The following is a 19,853-nucleotide window of genomic DNA, read 5'->3' on the forward strand; positions in this document are numbered from 1 at the left end:
TGCCAAACATAGGTGACCAGTGTTTGCAGGTTCCAAACTGTGGAATTACTTTGATGTCAAAAAACAGTTTTTGTACCAGGCCTAAATGTTTTTATTTCTTCTGTAAGGGGTTAACACAAAGCACTGGGTAAGTGGCAGTATGAGGTATTCTTGCCACTTTCTATTTCCTTGATTTCATGTTATCTGAGTAGTTTGAGGGATAGCGCTATGTAATCTCTACTACGTAGGTGGATCACTTCTTACTATGAACCTACTGACCAATCAATTATCTGGAAAACAAGGTCACAATTCCTGGAAGACCACACGGATCTCTCTGCACAGTAGAGTTTTTAATGTCTCTTTGTTCCCCTGATAACCATCATTATTAAATATAGATTCTTACACACAACCTTACTCCAATATTTATTTATTCTGTAGGCAGAAAACAATTTTACAGATATTTTGTTGTCCTATATGCATTAATATATGATCATAAAGCAAGATACCTATATTCAAGTTGCTGTAGATTAACCCAACATTTGAAGTCTATATTTAATCATTGCTCTCACACCATTAAACACTACTGAGGCTACATCTGAAAGAGCACCAACTAAAACTCCCCTTCAAACAGGCTAAACTTTATTAACATAGTAGCCGTTTTAGCAAACATGGTGCTTAAAGTGCACCCTTTTAACGCTATATTATACAGTTGCTCTCCTGCCAATAAACTTAGCAACTGACTTAGCAAGTTGATAACCAGCTTTGTGTGACCACTTATCCTAATTGCCAATGTTAGGGTAAGTGAAGCCAAATAGCAGAAGACATCCTGTGTATACTGAAATCAAATTGTAGTACAGGGCTCTGGATGTTGCCACTTGTTTATAATTGCCAAACTGATTAGCAATTTGCTGGTTATTGTAAACCTTCTAGAAATCAACATCAAACTAATTTGCTTATTACTGGCTGTTTGAACTCTGACACTTCTGCATTCACCTCAGTTCAAAGGAAAAGAAAATGGCACTCTATTATTTACTGGCTGTATATCGTGTTTCATCATTATTTATTTGTTTGTTTGTCCTGTTTCAGTTCACTCCCTATTTAAGTCATTATCAAAATGGATTATTAACCTGAGTCACATTGATTATTAGCTGTTTTCCGATGTGTTAATACTGTCACCACCACACATTTAGCCAGTGAAACATGTTCATCCAGTGTGTTTCTTGCTCTGAATTGTGTGGTTTAATAGATTTGTTTATGCAGTGTCCTCTTGAATGATCTGGCCAAATTTCTTTCATCAAACAGTTTTCAAAGTGCTTGATTACCCGCCAAGGGAGATGTGGGAGTTTGAAATGAGGACATGTTGACAGTGGCTCTGAATGGAATTCAATCAGCTTTGCCAATCAAAAATAAATGAGCTCATATTAGAGATATCCGTCATTCTTAGACAGCTCTGGAAAATCTCGCCCAGTGTTTTGTCTCAAAACCACTTACATTCACTTTTTCATTATTCACTCATATGTTCATTCATTCACCTTTCTTCTTGTTGCACTTTTGCTGAACCATATGTGTCTGTGTTGTATTATGAATATGTGTAAACCTCAGACTCTATGCTGTGTGTGTGTGTGTGTGTGTGTGTGTGTGTGTGTGTCCCCTCACAAATTAAATATTTGTGTGTACTATTTTTTTCAAAATAGTCGTCACAAGGTCAAGTTCCCTAAACATGCCAGTCACTTAGCATCATCCTCATTTTACGTCCAACGTCCTTAGCTTGAAAAAAAAAGAAAAAGAAAAAAAAACAGAAAGTAGATCAGGTTGGCAAGTGGGAAAGCATTAAAGGACCTCTCATCTGGATGAAATAAGCGGATGGAGCAATCAAGTCCACTGAATGCATCATCAGGCAGGGACTGTCCCAGCACGGTCACACGAATGACAGCATAAATCATTAACTCTCCTTTTCTCTGACTTGCTTTCTTTATTCGTCCTTTCATCTGCATGACTGAACTTAAAATGACCTTCCTCTCTCCTTTACTCTATGCCTGCATCTGTCCCTTCTTTATGAAAGATGAATGGACAGTAAAAACTGATGAGAAGGGGGGGTAGAAAACATGTGATAAATATTTGGCACAATTGCTTCACACAATCCTCCAAAATGACTTGACCGTGTAGAAATGTTCGCCAATCAGAAGTCTAGAAGCCTGGGAGGGAAAGAGTAAACAAAGATGGCGCATAGAAACAGAAATGAGTCCTACGTGTGGACAGACAGTGAGGTGGAATCATTCTTCAATATCAATATCTTTTCCACAATTCTGAGGAAAAAAAGTCAGAATTCTGACTTTTTTCTCAGAATTCTTTTTTCTCAGAATTCTGAGATTAAAGTCAGAATTATGAGAAAAAAAATCAGAATTCTGAGATTAAAATCAGAATCTAAGATTAAAGTAAGTTTTTTCTCAGAATTCTGGAAAAGAAGAAAAAAAAGACATGCCCTTTTTTTCCCAGTGGCCCTAATCCTCTTCCATACCCAACACACAGAAAAAGTTGCCTTTCAAAAATACCTGTGTTTGTGTGGACGTAGCCTGAATCTAACTAATGCCTATCATTGTAGACTCTCTACTTTACAATATAAAGGGGCTTGAGGCAAATGTTAATGTGAGACTATATAATTAAATTGAATTGAATTAATGAAATAAGGGAAGCAAGCCTGAACATAACACACCCAAAATAAAAGATTATCAAAATAAAGCAGGAAGTAGCAAACACTGAGACATGGAATAAGACATGCAAACTCGACAGAACTAAATAAAGGCCATGGAGAGAGAACACAGAGGGACTAGACAGACACAGGGATTTGACTGGTGAAACAGGGATCTCAAAAGATGACAGCTAAATATTATATAATCTAATGAGGAACAAAAGCAAAAGTAAACTCAGAAGCACTGGGAAACAATATGACAAAGGATTAAACAGAACTTAAACACAAATCAACTCACAAAACTCAAAATACTGATTGTTGGTTCCTCTTGGTGAGCAGTTGGCAAATGTTTGCAGACAAGTCAGCATCTTCCATGAAAATTATGGGCTGCTGTGGTTATTTACCAATGGCCATTTGGCAGTTTGATGCACTACCCTCTTTGCCAGTCGTCACTGGGTGAAATTGGTTGCACTCTCCAATGGTCACTCACCACAACTGGTGTCTATTGTCTTGGGATGAGGAAAAATTCCCTAAATCTAGTAATTGTCTAGGTTTAAACAAGCTCTCAACTTCTTGACCAATACTTTCGCTACCTTGGGCATCACATGCTGGTTTTTTGTCAAATGCCACCCGTGTGTCTTCGTTACACAAGTCTGTTTTTCAGTGTAGCGTTTTAGAGACCGCTAAAGTCAGGTAGCTGAAGGTGTGGCACAGTTTTCTCAACCAGATCCATCCCATCTAGAGCTTTGCGTTTTGCACATAGTTTTGCTTTTTTCCACTTGCAGATTAATTTCTTTTCATTTACTTGTTTACTACACTTAAACCACTACTTATTTAATGTAAGGGGAAGATTATTGTTTGGGTTAAAACATGCTTTTTCAAAACAGAAACCCTTCAAGTTGAAAAATGACGAGCTGGGATTGACAGATCTATTTTACTAATGCCATAATCCATTGACTCATGCACGGCTGCCGAAGGACAAGTTGTGCGTAACTGAAACACGCAAGCAGCTTTGACAAAGCAGCATTATTTGACATCGCAGGAATGAGAACAGGCTGTTTTGACATAGAAACTATTATACAATGTCTACACAGGCGATGTAGTGACAGCAATGCATTTGTACTGCACCAGCTTTAGTGCTGTGTCTATGTATATACAGGATGCCTTCAGGGACAATGCTGAATGTAGTTCACTTAATAAAAAGTATAAATGGGAGCAACCAGTGCATACTTTCTGGTGAAGGCACAGTGTTACACGGAAGTAGCTGTGTAAAGATTGAGAAAAAAAGAAGTTAATGAGAAAATCAAATATGACCTTATTTCACACCTGCAAACTCGCACTTACTGTGTAAAGTGGTAGTGCATGTTGAATTGTCAGCTTTGTTTTGGCGTGTAGTCTCTGCAATTCTATAAGTGTTTGTGATGACATAAAGAATTATCCACCAGTCTTGTCAGTCACCTTAAATGAAATGCGGTTTCCAGGTGGTAAAAAGTTTAGTTCGTCACAGATCTATCTCCCATCAAATTGTGTTATTGAAGACTCGTGTTCCCTCACTTGTTCCAGCGAAATGTTAGGAATCAAATTAACTTTGATTTGTCTAATTATATCTGCTCCTTGTGGGTATTTGATGTCTGTATTTAGTCTTTTGTTTCTAATAAAATTGCAAATAGTTCCTCAGCAGGGGAAGAGTAATTGTTACTGCCATGCTGTGTATACCACCATCTGCTAAAACGTCCCTGAGGCCAATAGATAGAGTGCCAAAAGTTTTTTGATGTGTGAGGATGCTATTATTCCTCCTCTAATTCCAAGTGAAGCCTTTTCCCTTCCAGGAGAAACAGAATCACACAACTTGGCAGCCTCTACCTATTCTAACTTTTTATCACCTCACCCTCAGCATTCCCAAATAGAGTATCTGCTGGATGAAAGATGAATTCATGACAAACTTTGACACGAAAACCTCTTCCAGTAAGCAAACAGAATTTATGAAGCACCTGCCCTCACAATAGGAGCGATTTTGCCGCATAGAGATAATGATGCGATCAGTGTGCTTCTCGGGGTTATGTATACATTATCTTGTGAAATGCACTGTACAGAAAATGTTAGTTATACTATATGCACATGACAAACCAATACTTTATGTGAAGATGCTTCACTATGCGGGTAGCTCCTATGGGCTGTTGCCTGGGAACAAGCAGTCTGCAAGCACAAAAATAATCACTTTGTACTTATAATCAATAACACTAATAAAAAGTGCTTGACTAATTTAGATAGTATTGTTTGTAATTGTTCCATAAATAACCTCTTGCTCATTTACATTGTGTTCAGGTTTTCCATTAAACATCAAAGATACACAATGCAAACATACTCTTATGTTTGGTATATTATTAAACCAAATAAGAAACTGTACTGAAGCTCCAAATGTCATGGCAGATTGTTGAGAGTCCAAAAATTCAGTGTGTGTTTAGACATCATTTATACTGAGAGTGAACTTCTAGACTGAATAATAAGTGTCAAAAATAATGAAATGTGCACCCCTGAACCCATTAGGGAGCTGAAAGCAGTTGTTGATTTAAGCACAAAAATTGGTCCACGCATTTAGGATCACATTAGCAGTGTGTACCTTCCCCTGTCAGATGACTTGTTATATAATGGTGGATAAATTGTATCTAACTTCAGATACTCATTCGTCCAAAAGTGCTCTTTTTTTTTTTTTTTGAGCATTCACAATGGAAATTTTAAACTGTTTAAAAAATTGCACTGAATTACATTACAGTACATTACATTGTGTGGTCCACAAACCCATACTAACTGCGGTAGTTGTGAATTAAGAAATAAGGCCCTGGCCACACAGGCCTAGAAAGCAGTTGGCATCGCCCTGGCAAATACCAGTTGCTAGGGAATAATGACTCTTCCCAGATCACTTGCGACTGATGCTAAAGGCTAAAATTGTGATGTTTTGGAAGTCTGAGTAAAAGTTGTTTGGAGAACGAGGGTTATAACTGTGCTTCCATATGAAATTTATTAAGCTGTATTCATTGGCAAGACTTGCATAAAAGCACGAACTGAATCGTATACATCATAAATCTGAACTTAGATACTGGAGTGTTTTTTTATTTCACCCATAATGCTGGGTTAACATATTTTCATTCTCATAACTGTCGTCCACAAGAAAGAAGAAGAACAAAAAGATTCAGCACCCTCGGGATGCATTTTGACCTCAGCCTGGAGGCTTTAGATGGTGATTTGATTGGTGTGTGAGGCTGTCTAACCCAGCTGGTGAGTCTGTGATGGGGCCAGGACCTCTGTGGATGTCCCTCCTTTGTTTTCTGCTGTCAGGGCTGCGAACCATATGTTGCAGGACAGCAGCTCAATCTGCTCCAATTAGACCTCCCACCAGGCTGTTGCAATGGCAAGGCAAGCAGACGATGCTGGTAGTGTGGCTTGAGCGTGTGTTTGAATGTGTGTGTGGAATGATGGCAGAGGCATCAGCAGCTGCGTAGATGTAGGTTTGGTTAACAGGAGGAGAGGTCAGCAGTGGGGCCTCACCTTTATGACTCAAATTCACTCATAACCTGCCTCCAAAAAACTATCCATTTGGTTAAAAAGCATAATGGTGTTAACAGTAAAAAAAATATATATATATATATATATATATATATAAAACACCCAGCACGCCCCTGCGGGCGGTTTATCCTTCAAGCTCGGGTCCTCTACCAGAGGCCTGGGAGCTTGAGGGTCCTGCGCAGTATCTTAGCTGTTCCCAGGACTGCGCTCTTCTGGACAGAGATCTCCGATGTTGTTCCCGGGATCTGCTGGAGCCACTCGCCTAGCTTGGGAGTCACCGCACCTAGTGCTCCGATTACCACGGGGACCACCGTTACCTTCACCCTCCACATCCTCTCGAGCTCTTCTCTGAGCCCTTGGTATTTCTCCAGCTTCTCATGTTCCTTCTTCCTGATATTGCTGTCATTCGGAACCGCTACATCGATCACTACGGCCATCTTCTTCTGTTTGTTTACCACCACTATGTCCGGTTGGTTAGCCATCACCATTTTGTCCGTCTGTATCTGGAAGTCCCACAGGATCTTAGCTCGGTCATTCTCCACCACCCTTGGGGGCATCTCCCATTTTGACCTCGGGACTTCCAGGTTATACTCGGCACAGATGTTCCTGTACACTATGCCGGCCCCTTGGTTATGGCGTTCCATGTATGCCTTGCCTGCTAGCATCTTGCACCCTGCTGTTATGTGCTGGATTGTCTCTGGGGCATCTTTACACAGCCTGCACCTGGGGTCTTGCCTGGTGTGATAGACCCCAGCCTCTATGGATCTTGTGCTCAGAGCTTGTTCTTGTGCTGCCATGATTAGTGCCTCTGTGCTGTCTTTCAGTCCAGCTTTGTCCAGCCACTGGTAGGATTTCTGGATATCAGCCACCTCCTCTATCTGCCGGTGGTACATACCGTGCAGGGCCCTGTCCTTCCATGATGGTTCCTCGTCTCCCTCCTCTTTCTTGGGTTTCTGCTGCCTGAGGTATTCACTGAGCACTCGGTCAGTTGGGGCCATCTTCCTAATGTATTCTTGGATGTTCGTTGTCTCATCCTGGACTGTGGTGCTTACACTCACCAGTCCCCGGCCCCCTTCCTTCCGCTTAGCGTACAGCCTCAGGGTGCTGGACTTGGGGTGAAACCCTCCATGCATGGTAAGGAGCTTTCTTGTCTTTATGTCAGTGGCTTCTATCTCCTCCTTTGGCCAGCCTATTACCCCAGCAGGGTACCTGATCACGGGCAGGGCGTACGTGTTGATGGCCCGGATCTTGTTCTTACCATTCAGCTGACTCCTCAGGACTTGCCTGACCCTCTGCAGGTACTTGGTGGTTGCAGCTTTTCTAGCGGCCTCTTCATGGTTCCCATTCGCCTGTGGGATCCCCAAGTACTTGTAACTGTCCTCTATGTCTGCAATGTTGCCTTCTGGTAGTTCAATCCCCTCAGTTCTGACTACCTTCCCTCTCTTTGTTACCATCCGACTACACTTCTCCAGTCCGAACGACATTCCAATGTCATTGCTGTATAGCCTGGTAGTGTGGATCAGTGAATCGATGTCTCGTTCACTCTTGGCATACAGCTTGATGTCATCCATGTACAGGAGGTGGCTGACAACTGCTCCGTTCTGTAGTCGGTATCCGTAGCCAGTCTTGTTAATGATCTCACTGAGGGGGTTCAGGCCTATGCAGAACAGCAGTGGGGACAGAGCATCTCCTTGGTAGATCCCGCACTTGATGGTGACTTGTGCTATGGGCTTGGAGTTGGCCTCTAGTGTTGTACGCCACATCCCCATTGAGTTCCTGATGAAGGCTCTTAGGGTCCCATTGATCTTGTACAATTCTAGGCATTCCAGTATCCAGCTGTGGGGCATTGAGTCATAGGCCTTCTTGTAATCAATCCAGGCAGTGCACAGGTTGGTCAGTCTGGTCTTGCAGTCTCGGCTGATTGTTCTGTCTACCAGTAGCTGGTGTTTTGCGCCTCTGGTATTCTTGCCAATTCCTTTCTGTGTCCCGCTCATGTATTGATCCATGTGCCTGTTCATCTTAGCCGATATGATGCCTGACAGGAGCTTCCATGTAGTACTGAGGCAGGTTATTGGTCGGTAGTTGGAGGGGACCGGTCCCTTCTTGGGGTCCTTGGGGATCAGGACCGTCCGGCCTTCAGTTAGCCAATCCGGGTGTCTCTCGTTAACTAGCAGCTGGTTCATTTGTGCTGCCAGACGCTCGTGGAGTGCAGTCAGCTTCTTCAGCCAGTAGGCGTGAACCATGTCGGGCCCTGGTGCTGTCCAACTCTTCATACTGGAGACCCTTTCTTGGATATCTGCCACTGTGATGGTTACTGGACCCTGTTCAGGGAGGTCGCTGTGGTCAGCCCTCAGATCCTCTAGCCACTGAGCATTGCCGTTATGGGTTGTATCCTTCTCCCATATGCTCTTCCAGTATTGCTCCGTCTCCAGCCTTGGTGGTGCTGTTCTCTTATTGTTCCCTTGCCACTGAGAGTACACCTTTGCTGGTTCTGTGGAGAACAGCTGGTTTATTCTCCTGCCTTCTATCTCTCTGGTGTACCTCCTCAAGCGGCTGGCCAAGGCTGTGAGTCTTTGCTTGGCAGTTTCCAAGGCCTCAGGTATGGACAGCTTGCTGTATTTCTTAGGCACCTTATTTGTCGCACCTTTCTGCAACTCCGTTAGTTGGCTAACCTCCCTCCGTGCTACTTTGATCTTGCCCTCTAGCCTCCTTCTCCATGGAGGGTACTGCCCCTTGTCGCTGTTCAACTTGTAGCCAAGCATCTCACTGATCACTGTTGCCGTATTGTAGATCAGCTTGTTAGTGTCGGTAATCGTGGTTGTAGGTATTGCCCGTAGTGCTGCATTAACATCATCTAGCAGACCTTCTGAGGGAACTTCACGTAATCTTGGTAACCGGCTACGGGGGATCCAGGTTTCAAGCTTGGCCATGATCCTATTTTTCAGGTCAGTTCCTCTTGCACTCAACGATCCTTCTCCTATCGCACTTGGGGCTATGTACCCAATCTCGGGTGGGGGTGATGATATCTCCCCCCTGACCTGGCGTCCTGACTCCTCCTTGCCGTAGCATTTGTGTTGTACCTCGTCAATCTCTAGCTGTGAGAGCAGTCCCTTCTTTCGAATGTTGGAACACTGAGCTACTAGTTGTTTCGCCGTCATTGTGGATGTTGGGTATCGAAGAATCCATAGGTCCCTCATCCTATTCATGTAGCCCCTTCCGCCGGGGTTACTTGCATAGTAGCATTCCAACAACGCCCTGTTTTCGTCTCTTGCCCACCGATGCCTTCTTGTTCCAGTAGCCCACTTTTCGTCAGGGTGCCCTGGTTCCTCAACACCTGACGCGGACCTTGTTGATCCGGGCGACGTCCGAGCCGGCATGCCTTCATATTTATCTGTCTCGCTCATGTCTGCGGTAGGCTTGCTTAGCATAGGGGGTCTAGCCTTAGGACCCTTACTGGATACAGACGCCCCAGGCAGGAATCGAACTTAAAAAAGTTAATTAAAAAGCTCTTAATTTCTTCACGTCACACTCTGCCAGTCTCCCCCTTGCTGCTATCTTGCATCCCGCTCTAGCGTCATCAGCTTGCCTAGCTTGTCTCCAAGGCATTGCTTAGCTGATGCCGGTATCACTGCTGAACTACATATCCGTCTGCTTGTAAGACAACAGGCAAAGCTATCAGAATCATAAATTGTTGCTCTTAGCAACTTTTTCAGAGGCGTGATAATCCCTTGGGAAGATCTAAGCGTGTTAGGTCAGCCCACAAGGTAAAAAATGAGTGTTGGCGCTTCAGCAGATTGTGGAGCTATGTAATTGTCTTCAGAAAAATGAACATTATCAGACAAATCCGTATCTGAGTAATTGCCTTTGCTAATTCCTTTCCCCCATCTCCCGGTGCATTGTTCTCAGCGGGACCCTAAATCTGGGTCTGCTAAGGCCAATTCCTAATGTGTATGATGCTGCTGAATAGTGGAAATTAAGCACCACATTTAACAGGCCAGTTCACCCCTGCTGTGTAGATAGATGGTTCTGGCATCCATTAGGAGTCGTGAGAGGTGGAATCTCGGTGAGATCAAATAAGCGGAGGTCTGGAAGTGCTGTTTTTGCTTTGACAGGCAGCAGATTGCTTGTATTAATTATCACTCAGCCAGCAATCTGCTTCTACAAACTGATTACCCTGACTAAAACAAAAGCATCATTAGGCAGGTGAATTTTTCATGACATTCAATTTTTTTTTCTGTGTGTGTGTGTTTGTGTGTTGGGAATACATGCACACATTCTGTGTACTGTTTATGTTTCTGTATGAGGAATGGTTGGCATATTGGGCATGTTACCCTATTTTTGTTGTGTCTTTTCCAATGATCGTTACACTTTATTTTACCCGTCCTCCTATTGTTTTGTTGGCAGCAGAGAGGAGGGGAAGTGTATACTTTACAAGCTCCAAGAGAACAGAAAACATGAAAGAATCATTGAAAATATCAAACTCTAGTCTCTCTCGGCTACATTGTGCTATTACATTCATAGAGCATTATTTGAAACTGCAATTTAAAGGTTTTTTTTTTCTTTAAACCTGCTCTTTACATTACAGCGTGCCTTATCTGTGCCCTGGTTTTCAAACCACATTTCCAGACTGATGTATGTTAACAATAACATGTTACTGAAGTAAAATACTGAAAAGAAAATGGAAAAAACCCACCAAACAATGCTGCGGAACAATTCAGTGCCGGGAAATACAAACAGGATCAAATTCCACAGACAATAAACAAACGATAAAGTTAGAACAGGTACACGTAACAGTGGGATGGTGTGAAAGAGTTCAGCAATTATAAACTTTGTCCACTGGAGTATTGTATTGCACTATTTATTTTTTCCTTTAGAGTCAACAAAATATAACTAAAAATCTTCTCTAAAGCAGCCGCTTCACTTCATATATGTATTTGTATCAGAATTCAATGTGTCATAGAAAACATACCAATATAAAGAAGGAAAACACACGAGAAAGCGTTTCATTCTGCGTGTGGTTGTGTCTCTTATCTGAGTGTTCAGTTTGTCTGGTTACTAACAACTCGGTTTGAATAACTGGAGCAGTGGACGGGGCTTTCGGGGCTCACCGATCGTATTGGAGGTCATTAAGGGATTACAGTGTTCTGTGCTAAATGTGATGTCACTGTGTGATTACAGTGATGGATGTCAGCTTGAGGAGCAGCAGATATTTGGAAGAACGTTCTGACCTCTGCTAGAGAGATATTTTTTTCTTCTGGTGTGGCCCAAACAAGGGAAAGCGTAGCATTTTGCCTGGGTGGACTGAATTTTGGCTGTGAGCCAATACCATTACAGACAGTGTGGAAGTCCTGAGCATGAAGTGCATCCTCGCAAAACCTTTTTAGTGATTAAGTCAGTAACCTCAGAGAGGATTGTACTTCCTAGGAGCACAATATTAGAAATTTAATGATGGGAAATAAAACATACTGACAGAACACGAGGCAAAACATGGAAATGACGGAAGCGTTGAGGGGGGGAGGGGCATATACAGATATGCTACTTTGTTAGGTACACTTTGTAGAAGCAGCTTGGGCCCCTTTTCTTCATGGCACAGATTCAACAAGATTGAAACATTTCTCAGAGATTTTGGTGTATATTGACATGATATCATCACAAAGTTGCTGCAGATTTGTCAGCTGCACATCCATCATGCAAATCTCTCCTTCACATCTCTAACATGCTCTATTGGATTGAGATCTGGTAGCTGTGGAGGGCATTTTGCTCCAGCAAAGTCATTTTCATTTTCAACAAAACAGCTTTGTGACATGGTGCTTTATCACCCACAAGGAAATGGATACACTGTGGTCATAAAGGGATGAACATGGTCAGCAACAGTACTCAGGCAGGCTGTAGCATTTAATAACGCTCAACTGCTTCTGTTGGCCCAAAGTGTGCCACGCTTTTACTTTGTCTACACCAAATTCTGATCCTACCATCTGAATGTGACAGCAATAATTACAACAGTTTTTAAAAAAATTTTAAAGCCTGTGAGAAATGTAACCTCAGTTTCCAGTTCTTAGCTAACAGGAGTGGCACCCAGTGGTCTTCCTCTGCTGTAGCCCATCTGCTGCAAGGTTCAGCATGTCATGCATTCAGAGATGCTCTTTGTCCTTCTTTGGTTGTAATGAGTTGTTATTTGAGTTGCCTTTCAGCTCAAAGCAACCTGGCCATTGTCCTGTCACCTCTGGCATCAACGAGGCATTTTCATCTGGAGAGCTGCAATGCACTGGATATTTTCTCTTTTTTGTGAACCTTACAATGGCTCTGTGGAAAAATCCCAGTAGATCAGCACTTTCTGAACTATTCAGACCAGCCTGTCTGGCACCAATAACCATGCCACAGTCAAAGTCACTTAAATTGCCTTTCTTCCCTAAATCACCTTGTTCACTTTGAACTTCAGCAAGTCATCTCGACTGTGTCTGCATGTCGACATGCATCGAGCTGTTGTGTGTGTGCTGATTAGATAGTTGTGTTGATGTTAACAACTAGTTACAGGTAGCTAACACATGAGTTAGTTCTTTTCCAAAAATAAGTTGTTTCAGGGTATTTACCCAACTTCCAGATGTAACTAATCAGTTTGAACTCTAAAGACTGACCTGACACTTAATAAAATGGATAAGTTAAGGGGAAACATTGTCAACTGTATTTAAAGATAACATTTATTGTGATACAGAAATTAATGAATCTCTAAGATTATTCTTTTCATAGTGACAGAAGAGCACTGAGATTTAAAGCACACTTGTTGGAGGCTGATTGGCTCGCTGAAGGCGGGCAAGAGGATGATTGGGCTAGAGTAATGATGTCGGTATTGACTTTGACAGTGTGGGAAAGTGGAAGTGGTGTAAAGAACAGACTAGCAGTCGAACAACCAGGAAAGCAGGCAAGTGAGTGATTACACGTTTTCATTACTAAACTTATGCATAAGCTTCACCGTGTTTAAATTAGCAAAAGATGGGAAGAGGATCGTATCAAAGTAAACCCAGCTAGAATAGCACTGAGTATTTTATGCTAACCCTAAAACTGCATACTGTTTTGTGGCAAACACGTCTCCTATGTGCATTCATATAGTCCAGTTACAAATAGTTGTATTTATGCTATGAGTGACAATGATTGAGTTATTACAAGCTATTTTTGGTCATTAAAAGTGTAAAATTAGCTTAATTACTAAATCTTGAGTGAGGGATTTGTGACTAGTTGCAAAGACAGCAGGAAGTACTGATTATAGATATTCATGCTATTGACATAGGCTGACTTTAGGGCATCCACTAAGGAGCTGTGATGTTTTTTATGGATCTTCTTGACCAAGATCAAAGCAACAGAGTCCTGTGATCCTCATCTTTGTGGACTGGAGAACTGACAGTCAGGAGAGGGTTGAAAGGTCTACCAAATGAAGCTATTAATTTCTATTCTCAGCTCCATGCCATGAAAGCATTTGGACTGATAAAAAAGCTGCTTAATGGGTCAGTGGTGAATCTGGAAGAACAAAGATTGAATCCCTAAGAATGTAACAGTCTGAAGAGCCATACTGAATACTCTCTCTCTCTCTCTCTCTCTCTCTCTCTCTCTCTCTCTCTCTCTCTCTCTCTCTCTCTCTCTCTCTCTATGTGTCTCAGTCTCTGCTTTTCTAAAATAATTTGGTGCATTCACACAATCCTTGCCTCTCTGACTTTGTCCTCAGTCATTATGTCTATTATGTCTGCTTCACGTGGACCTTAAATGCGATGACATGGTACATACTGTGCTCTGAGTCCCTGTTCTCCCTTTCTCCCTCACTCTCTCTCCCTTTCTTTCCTTCCTATTGTTCACCTGCAACATGTGCTTCTGTAGATTAGAGTTGGCATTTGCCTCCTGACCACCCCAGGTGAATACTGTAAGCACGAGTGCGTGTCCCAGGCCGTGGCCGACCTATGGTTTACTGAATGCAGACTTGCGCACATAGCCACCAAGGAACTCTGAGCTAGCTTGGTTTGACACGGTACCTCTTCATATTTTTGGAAATCTAAATCTCTAAGCCCCAGGTTCTGTCTTGCTTCACAGAGTCAGACAAGGGGTTTGGGAGGATTTTTCTTTTTATGTTTTAGCTGAAGATGGAGGGAAGGTGCTTTAATAGCCTGCAGCCTCTTTAGGTGTCTTTCCGCACTAAGATTTTGATTGGCGGCCCAGGGACTCAGGCAGTATTACCATAGTTATCTCACTATACCACACACCTGCAACACTCAGAGCTTCCTGAGCTGTCTGTCATGCCTCTCAATTTGCACCACAAGTTGGACAAAAAAAAAAGAAAAGGGTCAATTAAGGGTGCAGACCCATAGCAGAAAGGTCACATTGGCGACCATCGCTGTGGATCTCTCCAAAGCAATTTACCAAAAAGTCTTTCATGCCACCTTCTCTGTCACTGAATGCTAATGCTAATTGAACATGTGTGACCAATCAAAACAGTCTGTTGGCCATGGAGGAAGAAGCAGATTATCCATTTACACATGATCAGTGTCTGCAGCTGAAGACCTAGAACAACTTCTTTATAGCAATCTGCAAGCTGTGACATTACACATTAATTGATTATCTCGTCATAAAATCAAATGCAAAGCAGCAGTAAATCCTTCCACAAATGTACTTGAAAAACAAATGGGAGTGGTCTATTATTATTTTAGTCAACTGTTACAAAAATTAACTAATAGTTTGAGCACGATAAAGCGAGTTCTTACATATAGAAAAATGTGGTTTGTATATTATTTAAATAATGGCTATAACCATGCACGAAATACAGGGACTATAGTCATAATAGTAGCAATTTTACAGAGCATTACTTGTGTTGTGTATAGTGACCTTTGACCTTTAGAGTGCATTTCTAAAGAGGTTTGCTTTTTCTTCTTTATGTTTCACTAAACGAGGCTTTTAACAGTGCGCTTACTTTCATTTTTTGTGTAATCTCCTTTCTGTCTCTTTCAGACTCTCACGGCATGGATCTGTTTGCAGTCGCAGTCCATGAGTTTGGTCATGCCATCGGTCTGGTCCACACCTCTGCAATGGAGTCCATCATGAGACCGTACTACCAGGGCCCTGTTGGAGACCCTCTAAAATATGATCTACCCTATGAAGACAAAGTCAGAGTTTGGCAGCTTTATGGTATGTAAAAGGCGCCTGTGTGTGTGTGTGTGTGTGTGTGTGTGTGTGTGTGTGTGTGTGTGTGTGTGTGTGTGTGTGTGTGTGTGTGTGTGTGTGTGTGTGTGTGTGTCAGGGAGATGAGCCAGAAAAGTAAATTACTTTGATTCCTTTTTCCCATCATTAATATGAAATATGTGCTGCAGTAAATACTCACAAAATTATCTGCTTACCTGATGAATCATCATTAGTAACAAGCAGTGTCAAACATGATCAATGCTGTGAAGTCTCCGACCCTTCATAGAATCCTTCTCTGCTGGCCGTGAGTCATGATCCTTGGCTGTAATTATGTTTGTCTCGCAGTAAACTAGTGGCTGTGACAGCTCAGGAGACTGAAGATACAGCAGCCTCATCTCATGCAGGGGGCACCAATTTATGAGCTCTGCAGAGCAAGGTTATTGATTTAATGAAAACATGGATGGAGTTAATTGGACCTCATTATGCCATGTGACTTCATCAAACCTTTCCCTGATCCAGGAAGTGACAGTGAGACAAGAAAGAAAGAAAATGATGACTTTTAGAAAAACACAATCAAGTGCGGGGATAAATAATGGTGGCGTGTGATTTGAATTGCTGAATCCTGCTGAAGGGGAATATTGTGATACGTGGAAATGATCAAACTACCTCATTTTGAGATGACTTTGGATCCAAAAAAATGTTGGTGATCACAACCCCCGTGGTTATTCCTAACCAACCAATGACCAGTCCTACAAATATCTTTCTGTCCGCACTGATAGCACTGTAACCTCACATATTTATTTTAGTCATACATACTTTTGACTCCTCCATTGTTGAATGATTTGGCAACTTTTTTCTGTCATTAAAATCAAAGCTAACCCGTTTTGTTCAGACTGTGTTCTACCTATGAGTACCTGGAACAAGAAGAAAAAATCCATTGTGATCCACATTCTGTACTGCAGTAAGAGCTGCAACCATCAAGCTGATGGCATAGAGTTCAGTAGTGCAAACTGAACTCAAGGGCTCTATTCTTTTTCTACATCTTACAATTTTAAACTGTCCTCTAGAATAGTATGAGACCACATAGGTTGCCCTCAGGGCAGTTTTAATTCACTTTGAGTGATGAATCTTCTTTTGTTTCTATCTAGTTATCTAATTGTCTATCCCTGCACACACTTGCACAGGAAGTGCTTGGAAACCCATGCCACGAAGTTCCCGGTGCACAATTTTTGTGCTGATGTTAATGCCAAATTATTGGCATTAATAGGGTGACCAACCGTCCTCTTTTTTTGCACTTGCTGACTTGTAAAAGCCTATATGACATTTTTTATTTCACCATTCATTAACTGCACAGAGAAGGCATAGTTTAAATACGTTAAAGTTTTCTTTAAGTAAACAGTTTTATTAAAGTTCTTCATGACTGGTGCAAGTGTCCTCTTTTTTGGAAATCAAAATATGGTCACCATGGCATTAAGCCATTATGATCCTGTGGCAATGGGACTGAAAATGTGTCATATGAAATGTAAGACACAAATGGAGAACAAAAGAAACTAAATAAATTATCAAAAATAGTATAAGGGATTTATTGTTATTACATATGTTTGTCTTGTTTTCCCAGGTGTTAGAGACTCAGTGTCCCACACAAATCAACCAGGCAGTTCGTCTCAGACAGCCGAGCCTCCTGTCCTGCTAGATCTTCCTGAAAACAGGTCCACGGTCATGTAAGTAGAAGTATAAAAGGTATCTGTTATCTTTTAAATGCAACAGAAATAGATCTGGCACTCTAATAATAATGCAGTCCATAAAAATCACTTAATTCCTTAGTAGTTGTTTTAAGGTCTCTTTTACCTAAATTAGCTGCATTGTTTGGAAGAAGGAAAGCCAATTTCAGTATTCATTTCATCTTAATTTCATAAATTTAGTAAAGCAGGCATGATGGCCAGAGGGTCTGTGTCAATAAAACTCAAAGCACAGTTCATCTCAGGACACAACTTATTGAAATGCTTTTTGATTGAAGTGAAAACAAGCCTCAGCAGAAGCAAATAAACCATCTTCTCAATGTGCATTCTGTCTATTTATATACAGTAGTTGTGGAAAAATGGTGTTATTAAAGTCATGACAATAAATGAATTTACATCCACAGGCCTCATGCAGGTGGTATTCATTTGTTTTATTTCACTGGATTGAATCACATTACAAAGAGATTTCAGTTTTTGGGATGATTCCTTGTACATAATTGCATTGTGATTGTTTTATAATTGTATCAGGTTTTTGTTACTTCCACTGAGACGTAGTGTAATGAATCTATGCAGGCTTACATTCATTGTAAAAAAGAATTTTCTTGCGGGGAGGGGGAGACTTGATAGAACTTGTAAGGTACCAAAAAGCAAATTAGCCAAGAGTGAGCATGGGACCTTGCCCATCAAATTAAGCAATTCTCAGAAGACAGTTGGGCAGCTATCAACCTGTAGTTTCTTTAGGTTATCAAGCTTAATTAGACTGCATTTTGTCCATTTATACATTTTGAGAGTACATACACTCTCTCGCACACATCACACACACAACCTAACCACTCAACCCCAGCCTGGGGTAGCCCCCAAAAACAAAGCAAACCTGAAGAAACTTTAGTCTGAAGGTCTAAAGAGTTTAGTTAGTTTCAGATGGGTGGAGGTACAAATACAACTACACACAGTGAGGTAATGCTAAAACACCACAGATGAACATTTAGCAGCGTTTGCTCGCCAGTTTCAGACGTCCACTAGCTTCATTAATTGTTTCCTGCTGCCTTGGTCAGGTCATAATGTGTGGAAAAAGCTAGATTGGGCCCGACAAGGGCACCAATACTGACCACTGCACTGTGGTGTAGCGCTAATAGAGTTCTGAATAGAGACCTTTGTTGGTAATATAAGGCCTGGCAGGCTCTCACTCTCAGCCCTGTGGTGCTAATGGCTTCATCATTGGCATGCAGGCCACGTCAGTGATTTAAATCACTTAAAAACCTTGGGGATAAACACACCGAGGGATTTCACCATGTCAGCCTGATAGCTACCTCACTTCTTTTAGCATGGTTTCAGTGATTCACGCACAGGCACCTGAGAGGATATCAGGAACAGCTTGTGCAAAATTTCTCAGAAGGGGTCGACGCATGTCAGTAAAAAGCTACGCAATATAATCGGTCAAATAATTTTTTCACTTTTCACAACTGAGGAAATTTTTGCAAATGAGAGGTGAGTCATTAGAACCGAGATACAACATTTTCTGTGGTGGCTAGAGGTCTAAAGCTTTATAAATGTCCAGTTTAGAATCCAGCAGATCCTTGTTATCGCTCATTTTACGCTGTTTTTCCCTTCTTACTTTCTTCCCATCTCTCTCAGGCTGGCACGAGATACCCCAGACAGATGCACCAGTCACTTTGATGCAGTGGCCCAGATACGAGGAGAGGCCTTCTTTTTCAAAGGTACAACAGCACAAACAGTGAAAGAGATATGCAAAGCTGCAGAGCTATGAGGGGAGGGAAAATAACCCAAAACAAAAAAGAAAAGAAACGAGAAATTAGCCAAAAGAGCAGCAGTGGAGAAAGAGTCAAATGAAAGAAGTGAGAAAGGGAAAGAGAATGAGAGCGAGGTGGTAGTTGTAGATACCCGACTGAGCCAGTTGAGCCCTGCTGAGAGACTTCAGTATAAAAATTACATCACCCTTTCATGCTTGCCCTCTTGCGGAATGACCCCTAGCCTCCCACTGACAACGGAAACAAGAAACAGACTTGCATACCTTCTGCAGTAGCAGTGTTAGTAAAGTCTACTGAATTTTAACGATGTTTTTATAGAACTTTTTAATATAATTTGTTTTTGTTGTCACACTTTAAAATCAAGGACATGGAACGTTTGTAGATAATTAATAGAATATTTAGATTTATCTGTAGCTCTTAGCAGCCTTTAATAATTGTATTATGTCTTCCTGCCACAAATATCAAACCTTTCAAACTAGGGCTGCTCCTTGTCACTTGTAGGTCATTGCTTGTTGTGTTTCTTGTACACTTTACATGATTAAGTCTGGAAGGACATTTAGAGCAGAAGTAATAGTGTTGTTCCTCTTATTTTGAACCTGTTCTTCATAGGGAAATACTTCTGGCGACTAACAAGAGAGAAGCACCTGGTGTCTCTGCGTCCTGCTCAGATCCATCGCTTCTGGCGGGGCCTCCCAACCAATCTGGATAGTGTGGACGCAGTGTACGAGAGGCCTGGGGACCACAAAATTGTATTTTTTAAAGGTACAGTATCAAAAACATTGGAAGAGAGCAGGTGGGATTTTTAAGGAAATTGTGTATTTTGTAAGTCTATGTGAGTAGGAGAGGAGTTAGGCAATGACATTTAAAGTATTGAAAAGAAGGACATAAACAAGCTACAACTTTTGAGCTACCACTGTGGTTAAGACTACACAAAAAAACTACACAAAAAAACAT

At 41.7% G+C, this 19,853-nt stretch overlaps 1 protein-coding gene across 1 annotated transcript in view; it reads left to right on the forward strand.

Moving 5' to 3' along the window:
* Window positions 1-19,853, forward strand: part of LOC146628802 (matrix metalloproteinase-17-like) — a 99,298-nt gene that overhangs the window by 68,353 nt on the left and 11,092 nt on the right. The window contains exons 5-8 of the mRNA XM_085358091.1: window positions 15,221-15,397; window positions 17,010-17,112; window positions 18,766-18,848; window positions 19,509-19,661. Coding sequence (XP_085214217.1) covers window positions 15,221-15,397; window positions 17,010-17,112; window positions 18,766-18,848; window positions 19,509-19,661 — 516 coding nt within the window. The remainder of the gene's footprint in view (window positions 1-15,220; window positions 15,398-17,009; window positions 17,113-18,765; window positions 18,849-19,508; window positions 19,662-19,853) is intronic.

Source organism: Diplotaxodon limnothrissa, linkage group LG7 (assembly GCF_057381915.1).
Source record: "Diplotaxodon limnothrissa isolate DT_005_m linkage group LG7, D_limnothrissa_male_GT1.1, whole genome shotgun sequence".
Taxonomy (NCBI): Eukaryota; Metazoa; Chordata; class Actinopteri; order Cichliformes; family Cichlidae; genus Diplotaxodon; species Diplotaxodon limnothrissa.